Source organism: Melanerpes formicivorus, unplaced genomic scaffold, assembly GCF_026170545.1.
Source record: "Melanerpes formicivorus ecotype bairdi unplaced genomic scaffold, bMelFor1.0.p_v2 SCAF_24, whole genome shotgun sequence".
In the NCBI taxonomy this organism is placed as follows: Eukaryota; Metazoa; Chordata; class Aves; order Piciformes; family Picidae; genus Melanerpes; species Melanerpes formicivorus.
This window is the reverse complement of record NW_027142376.1, coordinates 3,317,623-3,339,353: the sequence shown is the minus strand read 5'-3', so window position 1 is coordinate 3,339,353 and position 21,731 is coordinate 3,317,623. Positions and strand designations below refer to the sequence as shown.

At 46.5% G+C, this 21,731-nt stretch overlaps 2 protein-coding genes across 6 annotated transcripts in view; one reads left to right on the top strand and one right to left on the bottom strand.

Annotated features, from left to right (window-relative positions):
• NFX1 (nuclear transcription factor, X-box binding 1) overlaps positions 1–6,940 on the bottom strand; it is a 51,329-nt gene extending 44,389 nt beyond the window's left edge. For both annotated transcript variants that reach the window (XM_068152614.1, XM_068152615.1), the window contains exon 1: positions 6,857–6,940. In XM_068152614.1, coding sequence (XP_068008715.1) covers positions 6,857–6,881 — 25 coding nt within the window. In that variant the 5' untranslated portion in view covers positions 6,882–6,940. The remainder of the gene's footprint in view (positions 1–6,856) is intronic.
• A 6,664-nt stretch (positions 6,941–13,604) lies between these two features.
• The window catches only part of LOC137448281 (U6 snRNA-associated Sm-like protein LSm5), a 36,267-nt gene continuing 28,140 nt past the window's right edge, over positions 13,605–21,731 (top strand). For all 4 annotated transcript variants that reach the window (XM_068152611.1, XM_068152610.1, XM_068152612.1 and 1 more), the window contains exons 1-7: positions 13,605–13,744; positions 14,520–14,578; positions 16,086–16,121; positions 16,547–16,564; positions 17,281–17,392; positions 18,161–18,237; positions 20,752–20,789. In XM_068152611.1, the coding sequence (XP_068008712.1) occupies positions 13,664–13,744; positions 14,520–14,578; positions 16,086–16,121; positions 16,547–16,564; positions 17,281–17,392; positions 18,161–18,237; positions 20,752–20,789 (421 nt within the window). In that variant the 5' untranslated portion in view covers positions 13,605–13,663. The remainder of the gene's footprint in view (positions 13,745–14,519; positions 14,579–16,085; positions 16,122–16,546; positions 16,565–17,280; positions 17,393–18,160; positions 18,238–20,751; positions 20,790–21,731) is intronic.

Genomic DNA, 21,731 nt, shown 5'->3' with positions numbered 1-21,731 from the left:
TCCTTGTATTACCTCCCAAGTTCTGTCTCCCTTGAAGCTGTTGATGGTCCCACTGAGGATCTTGATTAGGCCACTTCTGATTTCTTGGTGGCCCCCCCACTCTGATTTTACCTGTCCCATATTCTCACAACAGCCTGTCTGCCTTTTCCTTGTCTTTGTCCTTAAATACCGGAACAGGGGTAGGGCGTGAAGCCCTAATCCAAACAGCAGCATATTCAGCTTAAACCATTCTTTATAATATGACCCCTAAGGTGCTCTCTGAGATGGGAATGGGAGGGAGTTCTGATGACTTGCTTTTGTCCCATTCCCCTGATCACTAATCACTGCCCGGGGGTCAAAACCGAGCGGCGGCAGTTGAAGCGCCAGCTCCGAGCTACTAGCCCGCTCCCTGCGAACGACCGACCCCCCCCCCTCACTGTGCCGATCCCCTGCAAAATCAAACCGCAAAAAAAACCTCACCCGCGGCAGCCCAGGTCCCTGCCCTCCTGTGGAAACCTGAAACCACGGAAAAAAACCTTCCCGAAGCAGGTCCCTCAAACCGAGGTCCCCCCCTAAAAACCAGGACGTCAGACCCGCAGCGTGACCGCGCCACGGGCCCCCACAGTTCAAGCGCCCTTAAGGAACCGACCGCAGGATACGAAAAACTCCTGAACCCGGGTCCCCCATCGCTGGAACCCCGGAAACCAGGACGTCAGACCCGCGAGCGTGACCGCACCACGGGCCCCCACAGTTCAAGCCCCCTTAAGGAACCGACCGCAGGATACCAAAACCCCGAAACCGGGCCCTTCACCACCGGGACGCCGAAAACCGGGACGCAGCACCGATCGCCCGATCCCTACGGACGACCAGTCTCCACAGCCCGTAGAAACAACGCTGCCCCTTCACAGCCCGAAACCAGAGCTGTGAAGACCACCTGACTACCATCCAGAATCCTGGAATCCCCACCCACAGTGGAATTCCGGGACCCCGTAGCCAGGACCCCTCCTTAGCTACCGGGACTTTAAACCTTTCCCCTTTTGCCCCTAAAGCTCGCTCTCCACACCGCCTCTAGGAACCTTGGTACCACAAATAACCCTCCTTCTCCAACCTGAGCCTGGCCACCTCCTGGGCCTGATCCTTTACCAGTCCCTGGTGGGCACAGCTCAGCCAATACAGCTCTCCCCACAACAGCTCCTGCTCTGCCTGCCTCACCGCAGGTGCTGGTGCAAACACTGACTTGCAGCTCCGGCTGCTCTTCGCCCAGCCCCTACCCTAATGGCCCCGGCTCCAGGCCCGCCCGGAGCCGATCCAACTAAGCTTAAAAAAAAAAACCCTTAAGATCTCTCTTCTCCTTGGGCACTCTCATTTCCTTATCGTGTGTATTGTGCCTCCAACACGCAACCCCAGAGGACTGTCCGGGGGTATATCCCTGGGTACCCTTGTTGCTCCCATGTTTCCCGGGGCTGGTCTACACCTGACCCTTGCCCCATTTCCCAAGGTCCACGCTTTCCATCACCAACCGCTTCGTCCCTTCACTGGCCAAGTCCCTCGCGGGTGCTTGGAAACGCAGTTATAAGAACTCCATAATCACTTCATGGATCCGGACTGTACGGTCCACGTCTCACGCATACACGCACACTCACTGACCTCAATACCCGCCCAACCGGACAATACTTACAGTCCTTTTCTTGCCCAGGTCTTTGTGCACTAGAATTACAGGCTAGTTCCGGGAGCTCCTTCCCTTGCCTTTACCTTATAATGTCAGCTGGATCATCTACCCTTGTTCTGAGAGGCTTCCAGGGTCCTCCTTCTGGGCCACCGAAATCGGTGGGGGCGCCCCCCCTTCTGAAGGGTCCTGAAAGCCGTTGCAAACAGGGTAATCACGTCGGGGTCACCAAATTGTGAGAAACTAACTCACTGCTGAAAATTTATAACCAGTTTATTATAAAATAAAGGCAACACAGCGCTGGGCGCATAGTGAGTTTGCTAGAGGCGCACCCCAACAACACGAGTTGAACTGATATAGATGGCAAACATACATATTCATATATTAAAACATACATATTCATCTATTCCCCAGCACGCTCCCACCCCTCTCCATCAGGACAGACAAAACCTGCACTTTTGACCTGGCCAGTCTTTAGACCTGTTGGCACCTCCCCTATCTCTCCCAATACCCCACACAATACAGACCATCAGGCCAACGATCGGTCCCCAGTAATTCCCCTTGCGAAAGCCAAATATTATAACCAGTTTCTCACAGCTGCTTAACGTTTAATAGAAACGTGCTTCAAAAATCACACAGCTTGCCTCAGCAAGCACAGTCTATTATTAAAGAGCATTGTTTCTTCTGTTATAAGATGTGGTATGTAAAATGTATGCATGAATTATAAATGGAATGTAGCTGTTGATGTACTATTTAAGAAAGCACTTTCTACATCAAGTTTGAAGAAAAAGATGGGAAACCAGGATTCAGACATTTAAAAGCACCTCCAAAATACAAATAATGCATGAGGACTTTTAATATCACCCATGAGTAGGATCTATTTCCTAGGTATGAAGAACTCTGATTTTCTTTCTACTGCTTCAAATCAATACAAAACTGGAACTAAATAAACAATTGATTAGTACCAGTCTTTCTGACTGGGCAAGCATTTAATAATTGACCACTTATTGACATACATACAAATTCAATCAAAAATAGTGTACTGTGTGCAATGTGGGGCTCCACAACCTGAGAAGGAAACAAAAATAATAGAAAGTGTTCAAAAGAGGGCTATAAAGATATTGAAAGGACTAGAAGACATGACTTCAGACAAGCAGCTGAGAGTATTAGCTTGGGGAAGAACAGACTGAGGTGTGAACTCACTGCTGTCTACAGCTATCTCAAGAAGGGAAGTGTAGAGGGAGTTGCTGAACTCTTCTTCCTGGTAAGCAGTGACAGGACATGAGGGAATAGCTTAAAGCTGTATGGAGGGAAGTTCAGATTGGGTAGTATTAAGAAAAAGTTCTTCAACAAGAGGGCAGTGAAGCTCTGGAAAAAGCCTCTCACAGGAAGTGGTCATGGCCCCAAGCCTTTCAGTGTTTAAGACGCATCTGGAGAATGCTCTTAGGTATCTGTATAACTTCTAGTTTGCCCTCTGTGGAGTCAGGAGTTGGACTCAATGACCCTTGTGAATCACACAATGTTAGGGGCTCGAAGGGACCTCTAGAGATCGAGTCCAATCCCCTTGCCAAAGCAGGATCACCTAGGGCACACCACACAGGAAAGGATCCAGGACAGTCCCTTCCAGCTAAGGGCAACCTGGTCTAGTCGAGGATGTCCCTGCTGACTGCAGGGAGGTCAAACTAGATAACATTTGGATGTCCCTTCCAGCCCAGAACATTCTATGATATGATTGGTGTATTTGACTAGAAGGATAAGATTCATTTCACCATGTTTCCATGATGCCAATCAGGCTGTAACTCTGCAGGCATGACAGCATCTCCAGCTGCTCGTTTACTGCTCATGCTGTGTGCATTTGCACAAGGGCATTTGAGCTGGGCTTGTGCTAAAGTGCAGAGGCTCTTCAGCTGGGCTAATGGTTTCACCCCATCCATTGTTATTCCATTTCTAAGGTCATCTTTAGTCCATATGGTTTTGTGACCTTCCCACTTCTCAATGAGCCCTGCCAGTTCACAACTACATTGGAAGATTTGGAAACATTGGAAGCTTTAAAACTCTTCCTTTCAGAAAACGAAACTTTATCTTTTCTGTCTTCTCTGATCACTTGATGTATTCAGAAACAGCATCCCATCGTTTTGAGAGACACCACAGATTCACAAAACATTGGATTTCTTCCTAAACAGGAGTTATACTGTTTCAGGCTTAAAGACATGAGCAGTGAAACCCGTTTTCATGTAATCCGATTGGCATGCCCAAAATGTATTGTTTATTCCAACTGTAACAGCTCATCTAATAAAAGATATGTTCCCTTCCCACAAGTCAGATATTATTAGAGAAAGATTTAACAAGCAAAATCATCATCACCATAGAATCACAGAATGGATGAGGTTGAAAGGGACTTTGCTCATACAGAATAGGCTAGAGTTGCCCATGACTGTGACCACACAGGTTTTTAGTATCTCCAAGGGCAATTTTACTACAGCCTGAGCAACCTGTTCCAGTGTATGACCCTGCTCACAGTAAAAAAGCTTTTCTTCTGTTGAGAAGGAATTTCATGCATTTCAATTTGTACCTTGTGTCTCTTGTCCTTTCACTTAATGTCACTGAGAAGAATCTAGGTCCATATTCTTTACTTCCTTCCATTAGGTATTTGTAGACAGCATGAAAACCTCTGAGACTTCTCTTCTCCATACTGAACAGTCCCAGCTATCTCAGATTCCCTTCATACACAGAAAACCCCAATCCCTTAATAATCTTCATGACCCTTTGCTGAATTCACTCCATGTCCTTGTTGCACTGGAAGCCCAGAACAGGACAGGACAATCATCCAGGTGGCCTCACCAGTGCTGGGCAGTGGGCAAAGGGCACCTCCCTTGACAAAGTGGAAACACACTCCTAATGTAGTCTAGGATACAGCTGGCCTTCCTTGTGGAGAGGGCACACCACTGACTCACTTCCTGCAGCCCACCAAGGGCCCTGTTTGCAGAGCTGCTTTCCAGCTAGTTAGCCCCCAGTGGTGCATGGTGCTATGCTTTTATCTTTTTATGCTATTAAATTCAGCACATCCATGTTTTGAGCAGGACATGAGGCTTTAGCTAGCCTATTTCATGATGACACAGGAGAAATAGGAAAGTAGGGAGAGAAATATAACTTTGCCACAAGTAGCTTCACCACCCAAAGTATCTACTGCAGAACAGATTTTGCATAAGTTTCCACTTTCTTGTTCACCCTTATAGCAGGCTCAACGCCTCACAGCAACTCTGTGGTATCTTCAGTTTAATGATGCATTGTACCATATATAATGACCCAGCTGTCATTGTAAAGGCAAAAAAACAAAAGAATATTCAACGGTAACTGCTGCTGATGGAAGGAAAAATAATCCATTAATGGCTATTAAAGACAATTACCACCTGTCCCTTCTAGGTGCACAGAGCTGCAAGCTAGAATGGTGTATCAATGTTAATAATCAGTCTACAATTTCCCTGTTTCTTACAGTCTCTTATTCTCTGGGTCTCATTCAGTACTAGCAAAATATCCTGGATGGGCTGCACATCTGCCATGACCCAAGACTGTCAATTCTTCGATCTCAGCTGCTTCCCTGATCTACCCTGAGAGCAGAAATATCTTTCATATTTAAGTTCTCAAAAATCACACACTCACTCTGTCCATGAAGCTGCAGGGCATAAGCCAGTTTCCATCCTAACATTGCTCAAGCACAACTTGAAATTTATCTACAAGAAGGTTCTTGATAACATAGTGATACCATAGCAAGGAATGAACTCTAAAAATTAACATAACATGACTGTATCTGTGTTATCTTTAGTATTATAAAGCAGATGTAGGAATAGTGTACCCTCCAGATTAATCTATGGCTTTGGGGTAAAGCTATTTTCAGCTAAGCATATCTAGGTAAGACCCTTTATTCCAAAATACACCATATAAAAGGTTTCAGGACCAGAGCTGACTTACAACCTCACAGCATAGAAGGTAAACAGGCATTTACCTGCACCAGCTTCTCTTTACTGAAACTATCAGTCTCTGCTTTCCAAATTGTGTCCTATGCCATGTCCCTTTCCACAAGGCAGCTGTGGACCCATTTGCATCCCCATCAAAGAATGAACTGGAATACCTTTTCCGTCATGGCAGCCAGGCTGCCAAGAACAGAGGAGTATTTAAGATAAAGACTAAATAGTTCATCTGAATTGCCATCAGTTAATCAAAAGTAAAGACTCATATTTTCTTCTTCACTCCAGCCACAAAAATTCAGGATTCCTCCTGGGCAAAATCTAATGACTCTATAAACAATTAAATGAGTTAACTCATGAAGCAAACCGATAATTCTATCCAGACTGCAATAAAAATCAAGAGACATCATGGAAACACTAAATATCATGAATGTCTCTCGGCAACAGTGTTATTTCTAGTTACATGCTCAAGGCACAATTACATAAGGGTTCTTCTATCTTTAAGGGCCTGTAGTACATGACAAATCATCACATGTGAGGCTGGAATACGGATCATAGAAGGCTATTCCCCCTCCTCCTCAGCAGCTGCAGCCAGTAGAATAAAAATTAATCTGAACCTTCATCATGAAAGCAAGTAAGGGGAAACAAACGAGCGAAAAAAATATTTTCTTGTACTTGCAGCGTTCACCTCTGCTCCAGGTCGGGTCCCTAAGCCGCTCTCCATCTGTGTGACAGTCACCTCCTACACGCCCCTGACCTCTGCTGCCAGAGCCTAGCGAGACCCCGCCAAACGCCCGTGGTGCTGCGACAGGTTGGGCCGTCCTGTGCTGCCAGCGCCTCTCTCCACTGAGTTTCCCGGGCACGGGGAGTGAGAGAGCAGAAAGTTCTCCAGAAGCCAACTGGTTCTTGGTACTTTCCCTGGCGTCCCCTTTCGCCTGTCACACAGCGGAAGCTCACAGGTCCCTCCTCAGGGTAAGTTTCTCTGCCCAGTCCGCCCTGCGGCAGACGCAGGCACAGCCATTTTGAGCGCCACAGGCGCCACGAAGTTGCGGCGGGAGGGTGTAGGGCAGCGGCAACAGGTGGTGCCGCAACCCGCGCCCCTCCACACGCCAGAGCCTAGCCGCGACCGCCACAGCGTGGCCCTTGGCCCCAGGGCACAGGCGCCAACCGATGCTCTCTCTCCCTCTCCAGGCCCCACCGGCCCCTTCCGCGGCTCCCCGCTCTCCAGCACAGCGGCCGCACTCACCTGCGCCCGGCCGCGCCTCCGCCATGCCAGCGCAGCACAGCCCTGCCCCCGCCCCGTGCCCTCCGCCTTCCTGCGCGCGCGCGCTCAGCTAGAGCCCCGGCGGCCTGTGGCTACGCGCGCGCAGCCGCACCGGAGCGCGAGGGCGGGGTTGCGTGCCCTGCTCCGGGGGCTCCGCTCCGGGCGGGGCGCCGAGCGTCCTCAGCCAGTCTTCTGACGGTACCGAAGCGGGGGGAGTGGCTGCCAGGCTGTGGTCCTGCCAGGCTGTGGTAACACACAGCGAGAACTGGCCGGGCTGGATACTCGGGTGGGCAGAAAACTCGGGGAGTTCAACCGGGGCGAGTGTGGGGTCCTGCCCCTGGGGAGGAATAACCTCCTGCAGCAGTACAGGTGAGGGGGTGACCTGCTGGGAAGCAGCTCTGTGAAAAAGGACCCGGGAGTGCTGGGGGACAAGTTCACGATGACCCAGCAACAAGCTCCCTTGTGCCAGCAATGTGCCCTCGTGACCAAGAAGGCAAATGGCATCCTGGAGTGCGTCAAGCAGGTCGAGGGAAGTTCTTCTCCCCGCCTACTCTGCCCTAGTGAGACCACATCTGGAATTTTGGGCAGAGTTTTGGGCTCTCCAGTTCAAGGACAGGGAAATACTGGAGATTCCAACAGAGACTTACAGAGATGACAAGGGGACTGGAAGCAAGGCTGAGAGAGCAGGGAGCGTTTAGCCTGGAGAAGAGCAGGCTGAGGGGAGATTTCATTAATGCTGATTGATAGCTACACAGTGAGCATCAGGAGGATGGAGCCAGACTCTTCTCAGTGGTACCAGTGACAGGACAAGGGGCAATGGACATAAACTAGAACCCAGGAGGTTCCTGGGTTTTTCCATAAGGAAAAACTTCACAACAGAGAGGTTGTGGAGTCTCCATCTCTGGAGGCATTCAAACCTGCCTGAACATGTTCCTGTGTGATTTACTCTGGATGATCCTGCTCTGGCAGGGAATTTGGACTAGATGATCTTCAGAGGTCCCTTCCAACCCCCACTGTTACCTGTGCTCAGATGTGGTGCAGGGCCCCATCAGATGCTGCTGGAATATGTACTGCAAAGAGGGAAGAAAGGAAAACTACCACCAACGAAGAAAGGCTAGCACTTGCAAGAAATCTGACATTTGCTTGGCAATTGACTACCACAGCCTTGCTCTGAAATGGGCTTGCCATATTGGCTGCATTTCAGAACCTGGCTAAGCAGGCCAAGAGCAGAAGAGTGGGCACAGGACATCTCATCACTCTGTCTCAGTGCTTAAAAGAGGTGATTTCGCTAGGCACAAGGTGGAAAGTGTGGATGTATCATCAGGCTATCTATTGCATCCTGCATGCACTGTTCTAGGTAGGTGCAGAGCCATAGTCTCAAATGAGTGCTGGAATATAAGCTTCTGTTAGAAAGCCCACACAAAGATTCCCATACTGCAGCTGGTGCTGCAGACGAATCTTATGCTCCAGCTACAAATACTCCATAGAACTGCACACTTTGTCATTCTGCGGGTTTCAGCACCAGTGTTTCACCATTGTATGATTCACACCTCTGCAGAGGTTTGCAGTGCCATGGTTACAGTACATCTATAGAACAGTTCTGTGTTTTTATTGCTGCATTGTGGCTCCAGAGTCCTTGAAGAGCTGCTGATTTTTTCAGACACTGCAGAGTGAGTTCATAGTTCCATACCAACTGCAACTGAAGAGGAGCACCTCAAGAACACTGCTGCACACAGCCTCTGAATTCTGCCCTCCACGCTCTCCTGGTGAAATTCTCAGATCAAAGTTCCATTTGCTGCATAGTTCCTTCTCTCCTGGTGGACTCCAAAGCTCTTAAGGAATCACCATGCTTATTGCAGAAACACTAGCCGTTAGTGCTACTGTTGTTCCTAATGCACCCCAGACACCTGCCCCTGCTGCAAAGGAAGCTGGCAAATTGGTATGGCAACAGCCTTAGGAAGGTGCTACATTCGGATTTTGAGTGTGTGAAGTGCTTTTCTGTATGGAAATGCTGTGACCATCTGAGGTTGCAATGAAATGTACGTGGCAGTGGCATCCTTTCAGAAGTGATGCATGGTTTACCTGGTGCCTGATTCCCGTAGGCTTCTCTACAGTAGAGATACAACCATAACATTCACATAGAACTACTACACACTGCTTTACATGAACTCTACCACACTACCACTTCAGCATTCACACTTTTTTTTTCAGCTGTTGCCAAAAAAAAAAACCCAAACCCACAACAGTTGTGGCATGGAAAATACTATAGGGATTTGCAGATGTAAGTGCTGTTGCACAAATGCCAATGACTAAATCTATACAGTTCTTTCTTTGTTCCCTCTTTTCAGTTTTTATCTAAACAGTTTTCCTTTTATTTTTTTCCCTTGCTTGATAGCCTAATATAATTGCCTAGCATTTCTGTACAGGAATGTGATTTTATTCCCTTCTTTAGTTTCTACATAGTAGTCTTTCTGTCTCTTCCTCATAATTTCTCCTTTTCCATGCAGACATAAGGGTAAGGATCTCCCCACTGTATCGTATGCCCTTTCTTAAAACATATTTTTTGTTTCTGCTTTGTCATGCTTGAACGTCTTTCTCTCCATCTTTTTGCCATTTATCACTCCTTTCTTTTCTCAGTGGCTGCATTTTTTCCATCTGGCCAGCCTAACTGTGAGGAAGCAGCAGGGATAGACTGTTCCATATGGAACATAGAGCTGGGAGCTGAGACTCAGCAAATTCCACAATGCTTGAACAAGAAGCACAGAGCAGATTCACCAACACATCAGACAACAGGCCAGGTCACCAGGCAAGCCTGTAGTGACAAGGCAGAAATCAAGCCAGTGGGTAAGAATCAGAGAGGGTAGGCACAAACATACCTGAAACATAGTTCAGGTAGACACTTAAGGACAAGAGCATGAATTTTAAAAGCAGCATGGGGAAGCACTGAGGGGTAGACACCAAATGAGGCTTCTGAGGGCCCAACAGCTATTTATAACAGTTGGCACTGAGAACACCCTGACAAAACCCCAGGGTCGTGGGAAGGGGCATGGAGAAAGTGTACCAAGGACCCTTAGAGTCACATATCTCTCTGATAGGCAGTAGGGATGCTAGTAAATGGCTTTGCCTCCAAGTGTGAAGGAAGATTAGGTAGGGAGGAAGGAAGGGAATCCCTTGCCATAACTATCAATGCCAGCATGCCTAAGAAGATAAAACCTCTACTAGAAACACATTCATTCCTGAGCTGGCTTCACAGTATAGTTATTTTTAAGGAGTAGTTAGCCCATCATGGGTCAATGACTGCTAAGGAGATGCTTGGACAAGAAGAGAGCAAGGTTACCATGATGCTGAGGTTCTGGTGAGGAAGAAAAAATTGATCACATCTAGCCAGTTGCATAGACTCAATACCCTTCCATGCAAATTATTTCCTGGAGTGCCTGATTTTCAATGAAGCCATTCCTAGGTGTTCCCAAATGCTATTTGGGTTATAATTCCTACATCCTGAAGTAGTGGTTTCATACAGTACTGTGTGCTCCTCCAGATGGCAAGGGAAGAGTTGTAAGGTGCTCTGGGCACAATACATTGCAGCACACAGCAACATTCTGCCTCTTTTTTTCCTTTCCTTCCCTACATAAAGCTGTCAGAGACAAGCAAATATGTCATTTCATAAAAACAACAACAACTACAAACATCAAAAACCCAACTACCTAAATATGAAGAACCTTGTTAAAGATGGAGGGGCAGCTAAAGTAATTATGACTTTGAGGAGGATGGACAACCTAAGGATTACATCCTGGAGGCTCAGGGCACATGCCTTATATGCATATATAACGAAAAAAAGACCTGCCGTGGTTAAGCAGCAGGGACAAGGGAGCCTGTTGCTGGTGACAGCTTTTCAGAAGCACGCTTCCAGAACTGGAGTGGCCCAGTACGGAGTCTCAGAAATGACTTATCACATGTTGAAATTCTGTACCCACTTCTGATTTCAGAGCTACACAGCACCTGGTCCCAGTATCCCAGGTGCCAGCACTGCTTTTTCTGATTAACAGCTTATGGAGTACAAGTTCTGAACTCCCCACATAACCCTTTTTACACAGACAAAAGGTGGTGTTCTACAGCAACTGTTCCTCTTTACAAATCTCTGAGATACTAGACTAGCCCCACAGGGCTCCACAGAGCTTGCATCTTGCTTTAGAGCTTCCAGCAAGCAGCAGTTCTCCTGTTCTAGGTGCAAGAAACAAGTTTCTGCTGACATGCAGTGGATCTGGGAGCATTCAGTATGCACAGCCCTGTCATTTCTAGTCAACCTTTCCTACTTTATATAATTTCAAGGAAAAAAATACAAAAGGATTCCACCAATGTTCCACTCAACTGAATACAGTAAGTTAAAGATTTCAGTAGGTCCTTGCAATCAGTACACTGCCCTTCCTCTCCCACTCATCACTCAAATACCAGAGGCAAATGGGTAAAAGAATTCACTGCACACAGTAGAAGTATACAGGAGGAACATGCCAGGTAATTTATCACCTGGATGTTCTCCCAGTATTGAAATGAGGCACTAAGAATGATACCTCAGGAATAATACAGGAAAAAAGTCTTTGATGTCATGGCAACAGAACAAAGAACCAGAGACTCTCTCAGAGTTATTTTCATTATCAGAAGAAACTGTACCTCTGAAGTGATGAGCAGCCTAGAGCAACAGAGCTGCTTTCCAACATCTGAGAAATCAGTGAGACAAAGTTAGGAAAAAAAAGGTCTTAAAAAAGAGATATTGCAATACTGAATATACACATAGCACTTGGGAAACAGGTTAAAGGAGAAAGCCTGAGAAGGAGATAAAAATATGATACATCATTTTCACCCTGAACTAGGAGTCGGCTTACCCAGATTCCTCCATTTGAAAAAACCAAAAATATTTATTCTCAGGACTCTGAATATTATGCAGTGATAAGCCAGCAGACAAGTCTGCAATGCAGAGTGTACCATTCAACTGCTGTGTCAGGTTTTGTCTTTCTTTAGAGGGAAAACCTGAAAAAGCAAAGAGAAAAAACCAAAAAGGGTTGGAAAAGACCTTTAAGATCATTGATTCAAACTATTATTTTAATTCTACCAAGACTAGGGCTAAGACATGTTCCTCATCATCACATCTTAGCCTCTTCTAAACACCTTCAGGGATCAGGATTCAACCACCTCCCTGGAGAGCCTGTTCCAGGGTTTGAGAGCTCTTTCAGTTTAAAATTTCTTATATCCAACCTAAACCTCCCTTGATGCAACTGGAGCCCATTCCCTCTCATCCTATCACTTATTACTAGGGCAAAGAGACCAACCTGGCTCCAGCCTCCTCTCAGAGATTTGTAGAGAGCCAGGTCTCCCCTCAGCCTCCTCTTCTCCAAGATGAACAACCTCAGCTCCCTCAGCAGCTCCTCACCTTCTCTCCAGACCCCCACCAGTTTTGTTGCCCTCCTCCGGACCAGTTCTAGCACCTCAGTGTCCTTCGTGGAGCAGTGGCCCCAAAATTGAATCTAGTATTCGAGATGTAACTTCACCAGTGCTGAGTACAGGGGCACGATCACTGCCCTACTCCTGCTGGCCAAACTAATGCTGATCCAGGCCAGGATGCTGTCGGCCTTTTTGGCCACCTGGGCTCACACTGGCTCGTATCCATCCGGCTGTTGACCAACATCCCCGGGTCCCTCCCAGCCCCAAGTCTGCAGCGTTCATGAGGTTGCGGTGAACGAAGTGCAGAACCCGGCATTTAGCCTTATGTGTATCAGGGAACAGCTAAGCATGGTCACGTCTAGACGGCACCTCCGGCTCGCCAGCAGCCAGTGGCAGAGCTGATAGTGAGCAGCGGAACTCGGCGGACCGCAGTGCGGTCGCTCCGGCTGCAGGGGATCTGGGTGGCCCCGCAGATCGCAGAGAGACCGCGGGGCCATCGGGCGCGCGGACCCCGACCCCGCCAATCGCCGCGGCACCGAAACCACCCGCGCTTAAAACACTGGTGGTTTTAAGCTGTGCCTTTAAAATTTAGTTACAGATTTCGAGCAGAAGAGTAGAAAAATATAAACAAATTACTATCGGGTGTTAAAAGGAATACAAAACATTATTCTAAACAAATTCATTGGATAAATGTCTGGAGTAAGAGGAGCTGTACCATAACAATTCTTCCCTTTTCTGACCTCTGGCTGTTTTGCTTTTCTCGGGAGAGATAACGTGCTTATCGGCTGGCTTTGGCTAAGTCTGACTTCTCTGCTCCTCTCTCTTGTCCCTTTTGTACAGGGGTGTAGGGAGGTAGGGGCGGAGAAGCTAGTAGCTTCCCCTGGTCTCTCGGCCAGGGGAGTTTTCGTGTTGTTTGCGAATTGTAAACAATGTAAATACTATATATTTTGTACATATTCATTGCATTCCATTGTAGAGCGTAGTTTTTGCTTGCAAACACAGCTTCATTAGCTTCTGAGTTGGTCTGGCAAAGTTAACGTTGGAGGGGGAAAACTTCAACCTACCACATGCATACTATCACGGTGCTCGGGAAAGGTGTGGGGGCAGTCACTCCTTTCCATCGGCTACGGCGCCAGTCACGGGCCACACTCGACAATGGACCCCCACAGAGCACGCTTCCCGCTGTATTTTCTGCTGCCGCCAGGCAGGCAGCGCCGGGGCCACCCTGGTGAGGGCGAGTGGGGCTTCGCCGAGGCGGCGGCGCGCCGCGTGACGCAGCGGGCCGCGCCTCCGCGCCGTTGGGACGCGCGTGCCGGGGAGGTCGCTGCCGGGCGGCGGGGCGCGGCGGGCACTATGATGCCTGGGGAGACACCGCCGCCGCCTGCTGGGACTGCCGCCGCCGCGGCCTGCGCCAACTGCGGCGTTCTCCAGCAGGTAGCAACGGGACGCCGTCTCTGTGGCGCCGGGGTAGCCGGGCCTGGGGTTTTGGTTTTTGCCGGGCCGCTAGCGGGCGGGAAGCACTTGGTGCTGCTGTTACCGCTCCCGGTGCAGCGGGAGCTCAGGTAGCGAATGTGGCGAGCTGGGTGAGGTGCGGAGCAGTAGCCCATGTCTCTGCGGCGTGCTCGGCGGGATCCGCTAGTAAATTTCTGGGCGTATCCTTCCGAGTTTTTTTCGGCGTGGTGACAGCAGTGTCATCACCCACTGCCTCTGCCTCCCCTCAACGCGCTTCAGCCAGCGCTAGTTCTTCCGCGCAGCGCTTCGGCGGAGGATTTGTTTTCCTTTCAGATGAGGGGAAGGGCCTGCGGAGAGTTCAGAGAGCAGAGGAGGTCTTCAGACACTCGGAATGGGCGTGGACTGAGAATCTGGGCGATCCCTAGGCACAGATGAGCTGGAAGCTCTTTGTCGTTAATATTCTGCCAAATCTTAATTTGATGTTGAGAGGAAAAAAAAAAGTTATGGGGATTTTAGTATTATAAAGTTTGAAGAACTTTTGCGGTAAAGCCTGATCTAAATAAGTAATGCTTCCTTGTGGAGCCTGCATTCTCAGTGTTGGCTAGCTAGCTTGTTCACTAATAGAAGTGAAAAAAGGATGACAGAGTCTTTATCATGTTGTGTAGAAAATGAAAAGTTAATTCAGGTGTTATTTACAGGATAGAGTACTGTTTTTTGGGGTGAAACTTCTTTACCAATTTGAGACTTTTCCTTACAGAATATAAATGAATATGTAACAGCATTAATTGCACTGAAGCAAAAAATGATCGATGGAGAGTAAGTACAACTGCAAAAGTGGTGGGGTTTGTTTTGGTTTTTATAGCTCTTAAGTTCCTAAAGCAAGTACTTTTTGTGGAATGTAGATACATGTTAATGCACAAAACTAATTTTTCCTGAAAACAATTTATTCAGAAACAGATCCTGAGTCTAGACCACAGGACTTCTTTAGTTTATGCCCTGAAAACCTCTTGTGTGTAATGGTAGTAAAACACAGATATTTTATGTAGCTGTAGCAGCATGTTTATTATTATGAATACTAGCTGAAACAGCTATTTGAGGAGATTTGTTTCATTTTCTATGTTGTGGAGACTGTAATGTGAGAACTAAAAGTCAGGCACAGGCACATACAAACCTATTCAACAGAATATAGTCTGACCATTAAGGTGTGAAATGATGTTGAGATTAACGATCAGAACATGAAAAGTGAAGCTGAACATCAGTCAGAACAGTAAGGTTCTAAAGTGCTTCTTGTAGTTTACTTTCTCTTCTGTGATTACTTCCCCTTCGTCCTAGTAACTATCAGCATGTAATTGATTCCATGGAATAATGTACTGAGATACATAATGTGTACCTCCATACTGTGGCCTAATATCCTTGCTATGTCTCCTAATTATAGAGTTTTTTCTCATGCATCCTTTCCCACATAATGCATCAAATCTGGCCTTAGCAACTCTAAATTCCGGTCCTGCATTTTGGTTTCCAAAAAATGTTGAAGAGAGCCCTTACTGTCTTAGCTGGGATCCTTTTCTTCAAAGCTCCTCTACTCTGTGCCCACAGCTCCCATTTCCTACTTCCAAATTTTGTCTCCTCACTCTGCCAGTGTGTGCTTCTTGTGCTGATTACCTCTCCTTTAACTACTTGCAGCTCATCCCTTTTCTTTCTTTTTACCTTGCTTGATTATTCTTACCTGTTGCAAGCAACAGTAACACAGCTGTCTCTGCATTGCTATGGTGTTTCTCTTCCTTGTCCTTTCTTCTTTCAATCGTAATAAACAGAACATTTGGGGAAAGGAGAGAATAGCTTTCCTTGGTGCTGACCTGTGGCCCACTGTGCTCCTTGGATCAGAATAGGTGTTACCCTTTTATGGCTGCTAGAAGCCTTTTAGGGTCTTTTGAATTATTTTTCTTACATGTGTTCTATCATCGGGAAACATCCTTTGAGAAGTACGATATGATTTTGTGGTTGTGTGTATATTTTTTTCATTATATCTGTATTATGTTCTTTAAGTGTTTCTTGGCTTTGTCTTTCTTTTTCTTTAAGCTGTAATTATTGGCTACAAATTCAGGGCATTGATAGTTTGGTTGGTTTTTTTTTTCTATTTTAAAGCAGCTTGATTTGCAGTTCAGATAGCTTAAGGAAACAAAAAGGCTAACTACTGTCAGAAAATGCAAACCAACCTTACACTCTCTGTATTATGAAGCAAAAGGAAAGATACCCTAAGATATTGTCAAAATTGGGTGAGAAAATGAGTAATGTCTTTTTTTTTTTCCCCTTTCTTTTGCAGTCGTTTGCTGACGGAGTATCAACAGAAATGCACAGATATCCTTTGCTTATCCATTGGTGTTCGGGCAGAATTTATGTTCCTACTTGCTTTTCTGTTGGTGTTCTTACAGAATTTCTTACAAGAGGGCTTGAGGCTTTTAAGTGAAGACCTGATGCCTGTAGTAAAGAACAGACTGGAAAGGCTTTCTAAGGCTTTGGAATTAAAACTGTCAATTTAAGATCCATCTGTTTCTCATACAAGGTTTAATATGCACCATTTGAAATCTGTGTTACTGAGAATGACTCCAGTTTTTACATGTGGCAGAAGCTCTGTTTGTTCCCTTCAAACACATTGAAATGTTTCAGTTAAACACTTTGTTCTGCCAGCCCTATGTCATTTTGGGTGGAAGTCTTTACTGAATGTTTCATTGCAAGTGGACATTTATAAACTGATTTTAATTTCTGCCTTAACAAGAGTCTACAGCTTCAGTTTGCTGAACGGTAAGTTTGATTTAAACTATTTGCTAAAGATGCTGGGTGCTCTGTGTTCTCTGTGTCTTGGGCAGCTTTAGGAGTCTGTCCTAACAGCAGCACCCCTGGGTCTAGGCTGAGCATTTAATGTGGTCCTTTGTTTTTCATACTTCTGAAGCCATCAACAGCAGAGATACCTTTGATGAGGAGAGAAATCTGTCCTTCTACAATACTTGTCTTTCCTGGCCCTATCTCACGCAAGAGTCCAAAGTGACCAAGTGGAGATGCAGAACTCGTCTTTTGGTGGGGGCAGCCATATTTGTGTGAAGCATTTTGTCTTAGAGTTGTGGCTTTGTGGCCTTACTTTACTTGATTAAAGAGGAGGAGATAGCATATGAATCTTGCCGACTCCACCTTGCCTGCTGAGAAATCCTGCAAAGTGAGCTCTGCTCTTATTTTGCAGTGTCAGCATCTGGACAGTACTCCTGTGTGGCACTGTTTGCGAGTAGCTTTTGGCTCAGTTTAATGTTTTCCAATCAGACCTTGCATTTTCTTTGAATGTGAAACACTGGATGAAAAAAACAAGAACACTTGCAAACTATTCAAATTCTTTGGCTATCTCTCACAGCATTTTTCCATAGGGCAAAGCAAAGTACTCAGGCACACGCCTGACAAATTAGAACACAGAGTTTGAAAGCACACATGTTTTCTGGCAACTTTTTTTAAAATTACACTTTCTATTTCAGAGAGATCTCTGCTCTACGTTGCCAAGTGGAGCAGATGCTTCAGAAAATCCTGCCTCTGGAGAAGTGCCAGGAAGAGTTGGGTTCCTTGAAAGCAGAGCTGGAAGAGAAAAAGGTATCCTTGTAAGGTTTAAATAACTGTTGAAAGGAATGTATCTATTTTGTGCTCATTTTAATCAAGCAGGCTTTAATGAGCCTTGTAATTCCCAGTTCACTGGAACAGGCAGCTCTAGTTTTAGGCAAAAAAGTTAAATGGCAGCAGATTTCAAGATAGACAAAAACCTCAGGCTTCTGTTATTCCTGTGTTTTTTTGATCAGATTATCTAGGTTTGTTTCTTTATTTAGCAATCTCTCCTGTCCCTTAGCTGAGATTTAGGTTACAGAAGAAAAGATTTTGACTGTTCAAATCACCTAAATACATATATTTTCTAGTAATCTATTATTATTTCTTAAAAAATTACCCAATCTTCTTGTAGTTTTTTCATGCCAGTACAAAGCAGGAGATGAATCCCTGTCTTGTCACTGTACATAGGTTTTCTTCTATGTTGGAACTTCGCTCAGGATGTATTAGTACCTGAGGTCCTGATGGCACTTTGTCAGAGAAGCAGGTTATATGTCTCGTGTATAATGATTGTGCTCTTGACTACACCTTTGAGTTCCTGTCCATATAGGTGCTGGAGACATAACTCAAAATATTAATAGATATTTGTTTGTTATAAATTTGAAGAATAATCTGACTTTTCAACTTGCTTGTTTTCTCATTAAATACACTTTTTTTGGCTGTGCAGTTTCCATTAGAAAAGGTAAAATGCTTGCCATTTTTTAATTTTTTTTTTTCCCCTCACTAAGGACAGATTTTTAACTGTGCTTTCCTTCTCCACAGAGTTCTCTCAAGATTTATCAGGAGAGTCAACTGGAATATGTGAAAATTAAAGAAGAAATAGTAAACAGTGATGCTGTGTGAGTGATGCTTCTTTTTCACAACCTCTCTTTCCTTCCCCTTACTTAGAATTTGGTCTTATACCTTACCTAGTTATGCTTTCCGTTTTGCTAAAATTTTCATGCCTGTGGATTCTTAGAACAGGGAGTTGATGGAAGAATGGTATTAGATATTGTAGCAAACTTTGTCATAGAAGCATACCAAGATTGAACAGAAGAAAATGTTAGAAGTGTTTCTGCATATGTCTTGCTTTTAAGATAGGGTCGGAAATGCTGAGGTCAGACTTTCTTCCAGATGCATAGTTTGGTTTGTCTTTAGTAAACACCTGGATATTCTTAACAAAAAACTGTTGGGCAATAAGTGATCCCAAAGGCTATTCCTAATTATCTCATTGATTAGCTCTCAGGCTGCGCCAGGGCAGGTTTAGGATGGATGTTAGGAAGTTCTTCATAGAAAGAGTGACTGGCCATTGAAATGTGCTGCCCAGGGAGGTGGTGGAGTCACCATCACTGGAGGTATTTAGGAAGAGATTGAATGGGGTGCTTGGTGCCTTGGTTTAGTTGATTAGATAATGTTGGGTGATAGGTTGGACTTGATGATCTCAAATATCTTTCCGGTTTGGTTCTGTTCTATTCTATTCTATTCTATTCTACTCTATTCTATTCTATTCTATTCTATTCTATGAAAGGCTTGCTTGTTTCTAAGGAGTAAAATTAATTTGTTTACATTACATCAGAGAAATGCAAAAACCAGAAGCCAGTTTTCTTGGGTGGTGATTGAAACTCAAAGCTGTATTAGTGGACTGACTCTCTTAAGAGCATACTCTACTTCTGCAGCAGATGAAGTTCTGCATGTGAAAATGTTGGCAACGTGCCACTGATTTGAGTTTTCAGCTTCAGGGCCACACCGAGGGTGCTGAGAGAGCTGGCAGATGTGCTAGCTAGGCCACTCTCCATCATTTTCCTCCATTCCTGGCTCACAGGTGAGGTCCCAGATGACTGGAAACTGGCCAACGTGGTCCCCATCCACAAGAAGGGTCGGATGGAGGAACCTGGAAACTGCAGGCCGGTCAGCCTGACCTCAGTGCCAGGGAAAGTGATGGAGCAGATTATCCTGGCGGCAATAACTGCGCACCTGAAGGATGGCCAAGGGCTCAGGTCCAGCCAACATGGATTTAGGAAGGGCAGATCCTGCCTCTCCAACCTGATCTCTTTCTATGATCAGGTGACCCATCTGGTGGATGTGGGGAGGCCTGTGGATGTGGTCTACCTGGACTTCAGCAAGGCCTTTGACACCGTCCCCCACAGTAAACTGCTGTCTAAGCTGTCAGCCCACGGATTGGACCATTACACTCTGTGCTGGGTTAGGAACTGGCTGGAGGGCCGGGCCCAGAGAGTGGTAGTGAACAGTGCCACATCCAGCTGGCGGCCAGTCACCAGTGGTGTCCCCCAGGGATCAGTGCTGGGCCCTGTCCTCTTCAACATCTTCATCGATGATCTGGATGAAGGGGTAGAGTCAGTCATCAGCAAGTTTGCAGATGACACCAAGTTAGGGGCAGATGTTAGTCAGTTAGAGGGTAGAAAGGCTCTGCAGAGGGACCTCGACCGACTGGACAGATGGGCAGAGTCCAATGGGATGGCACTCAACAAGTCCAAGTGCCAAGTGCTGCACTTTGGCTACGGCAACCCCATGCAGAGCTATAGGCTGGGGTCGGAGCGTCTGGAGAGCTCCCAAACAGAGAGGGACCTGGGTGTGCTGATCGACAGCCACCTGAATATGAGCCAGCAGTGTGCCCAGGTGGCCAGGAGGGCCAATAGCATCCTGGCCTGCATTAGGAATAGTGCGGCCAGCAGGAGCAGGGAGGTCATAGTGCCCCTGTACTCTGCTTGGTTAGGCCACACCTTGAGTCCTGTGTCCAGTTCTGGGCCCCTCAGTTTAAGAAGGACATCGAAACACTTGAGTGTGTCCAGAGAAGGGCAACAAGGCTGGTGAGAGGCCTTGAACACAAGCCCTCTGAGGAGAGGCTGAGGGAGCTGGGATTGTTTAGCCTGGAGAAGAGGAGGCTCAGGGGTGACCTCATTGCCCTCTACAACTACCTGAAGGGTGGTTGTAGCCAGGAGGGGTTGGCCTCTTCTCCCAGGCAACCAGCACCAGAACAAGAGGACACAGTCTCAAGCTGCGCCAGGGGAGGTTTAGACTCGAGGTGAGGAGAAAGTTCTTCACTGAGCGAGTAATTCGTCATTGGAACGGGTTGCCCAGGGAGGTGGTTGAGTCATCGACCCTGGAGGCGTTCAAGGGGAGATTGGACGTGGCACTTGGTGCCATGGTCTAGTCATGGGGTCTGCGTTGATAGGTTGGACTCGATGATCCTTGAGGTCCTTTCCAACCTAAGTTACACTGTGATACTGTGATACTGGGCTCACAGGTGCTGGGGCTAGGAAGTGCGTTTTCTCTGAAATGGTTAGCTCTTACTTTTGTGTGTGTGCAACGTAATTACATACAGAAATTATGTACTAATGCCTTCTTTTTAACAGGAGAAAGAAACTGGAAACAAAAGTGAAGAAACTTGAAGGTAACTTTCTGCATTGTGTTACTGTTCTCTTCTCCTGCTCCCTATCTCAATTACTTTTTAGTCTGAAGAATTGCAGCTTTCTAACTCTGAGGGCCCAAGTGGCAAGGCTGGGTAATCTTATGCCTGGTGTTTAGTCTCTGGATTACATCATCCCTCCTGCAAAATTACTTCTGTTCAGTATCTTAGCCACATGATGTAAATGAGGTTGGAGGGAACTTCTGGTTATGAAAACCTCAAAAGATGAGTCTGCCTGGCCTGTCCAGGCAACCACTGCAGCACTGCATTCATGAAAGTCACCCCAAAGATGTAGAGAAGATGTGGCTAGCATTCATGACTGATAAGCAGTCTTATTAGCTTCTCTTAACCTCTAACAGACCCTTGGGAAGACTGCAGATGGGCAGGAATAAAGAGAACACAGCAGGCAAGTGAGGCTTTAAAGTTTGTCCAGTGCTTGGCTCCCCCATTCAAGACGGACAGGGAACTACCGAAGACCATCCAATGGAGGGCCATGAGGATGATTAGGGGACTGGAGCATTTCTCTTACAAGGAGAGGCTGACAGACCTGAGGCTGTGTAGCCTGAAAAAGAGAAGACTGAGAGGGAATCTTACAAGTGCATACAAATATCTAAAGGTTGGAGGTCATAAGGATGGAGCAAGGCTCTTCTGGGTGATGCCCAATGACCAGTCAAGGGGCAGTGGGTACAAACTAGAACATAGGAGGTTTCACTTGGACTTAAGGACAAACTTGTTCGCATTGAGGGTGCTGGAGCCCTGGAGCAGGGTGCTGGAGCCCTGGAGCAGGCTGCTTAAAGAGTTTATGGAGTCTTCTTCTCTGGAGACTTTAAAAACCTGCCAGGATGCCTTCCTGCATGACTTGCTCTGCATGACCCTACTTTTGCAGGGTGGTTGGACTAGGTGACCTCCAGAGGTCCTTTCCATCCC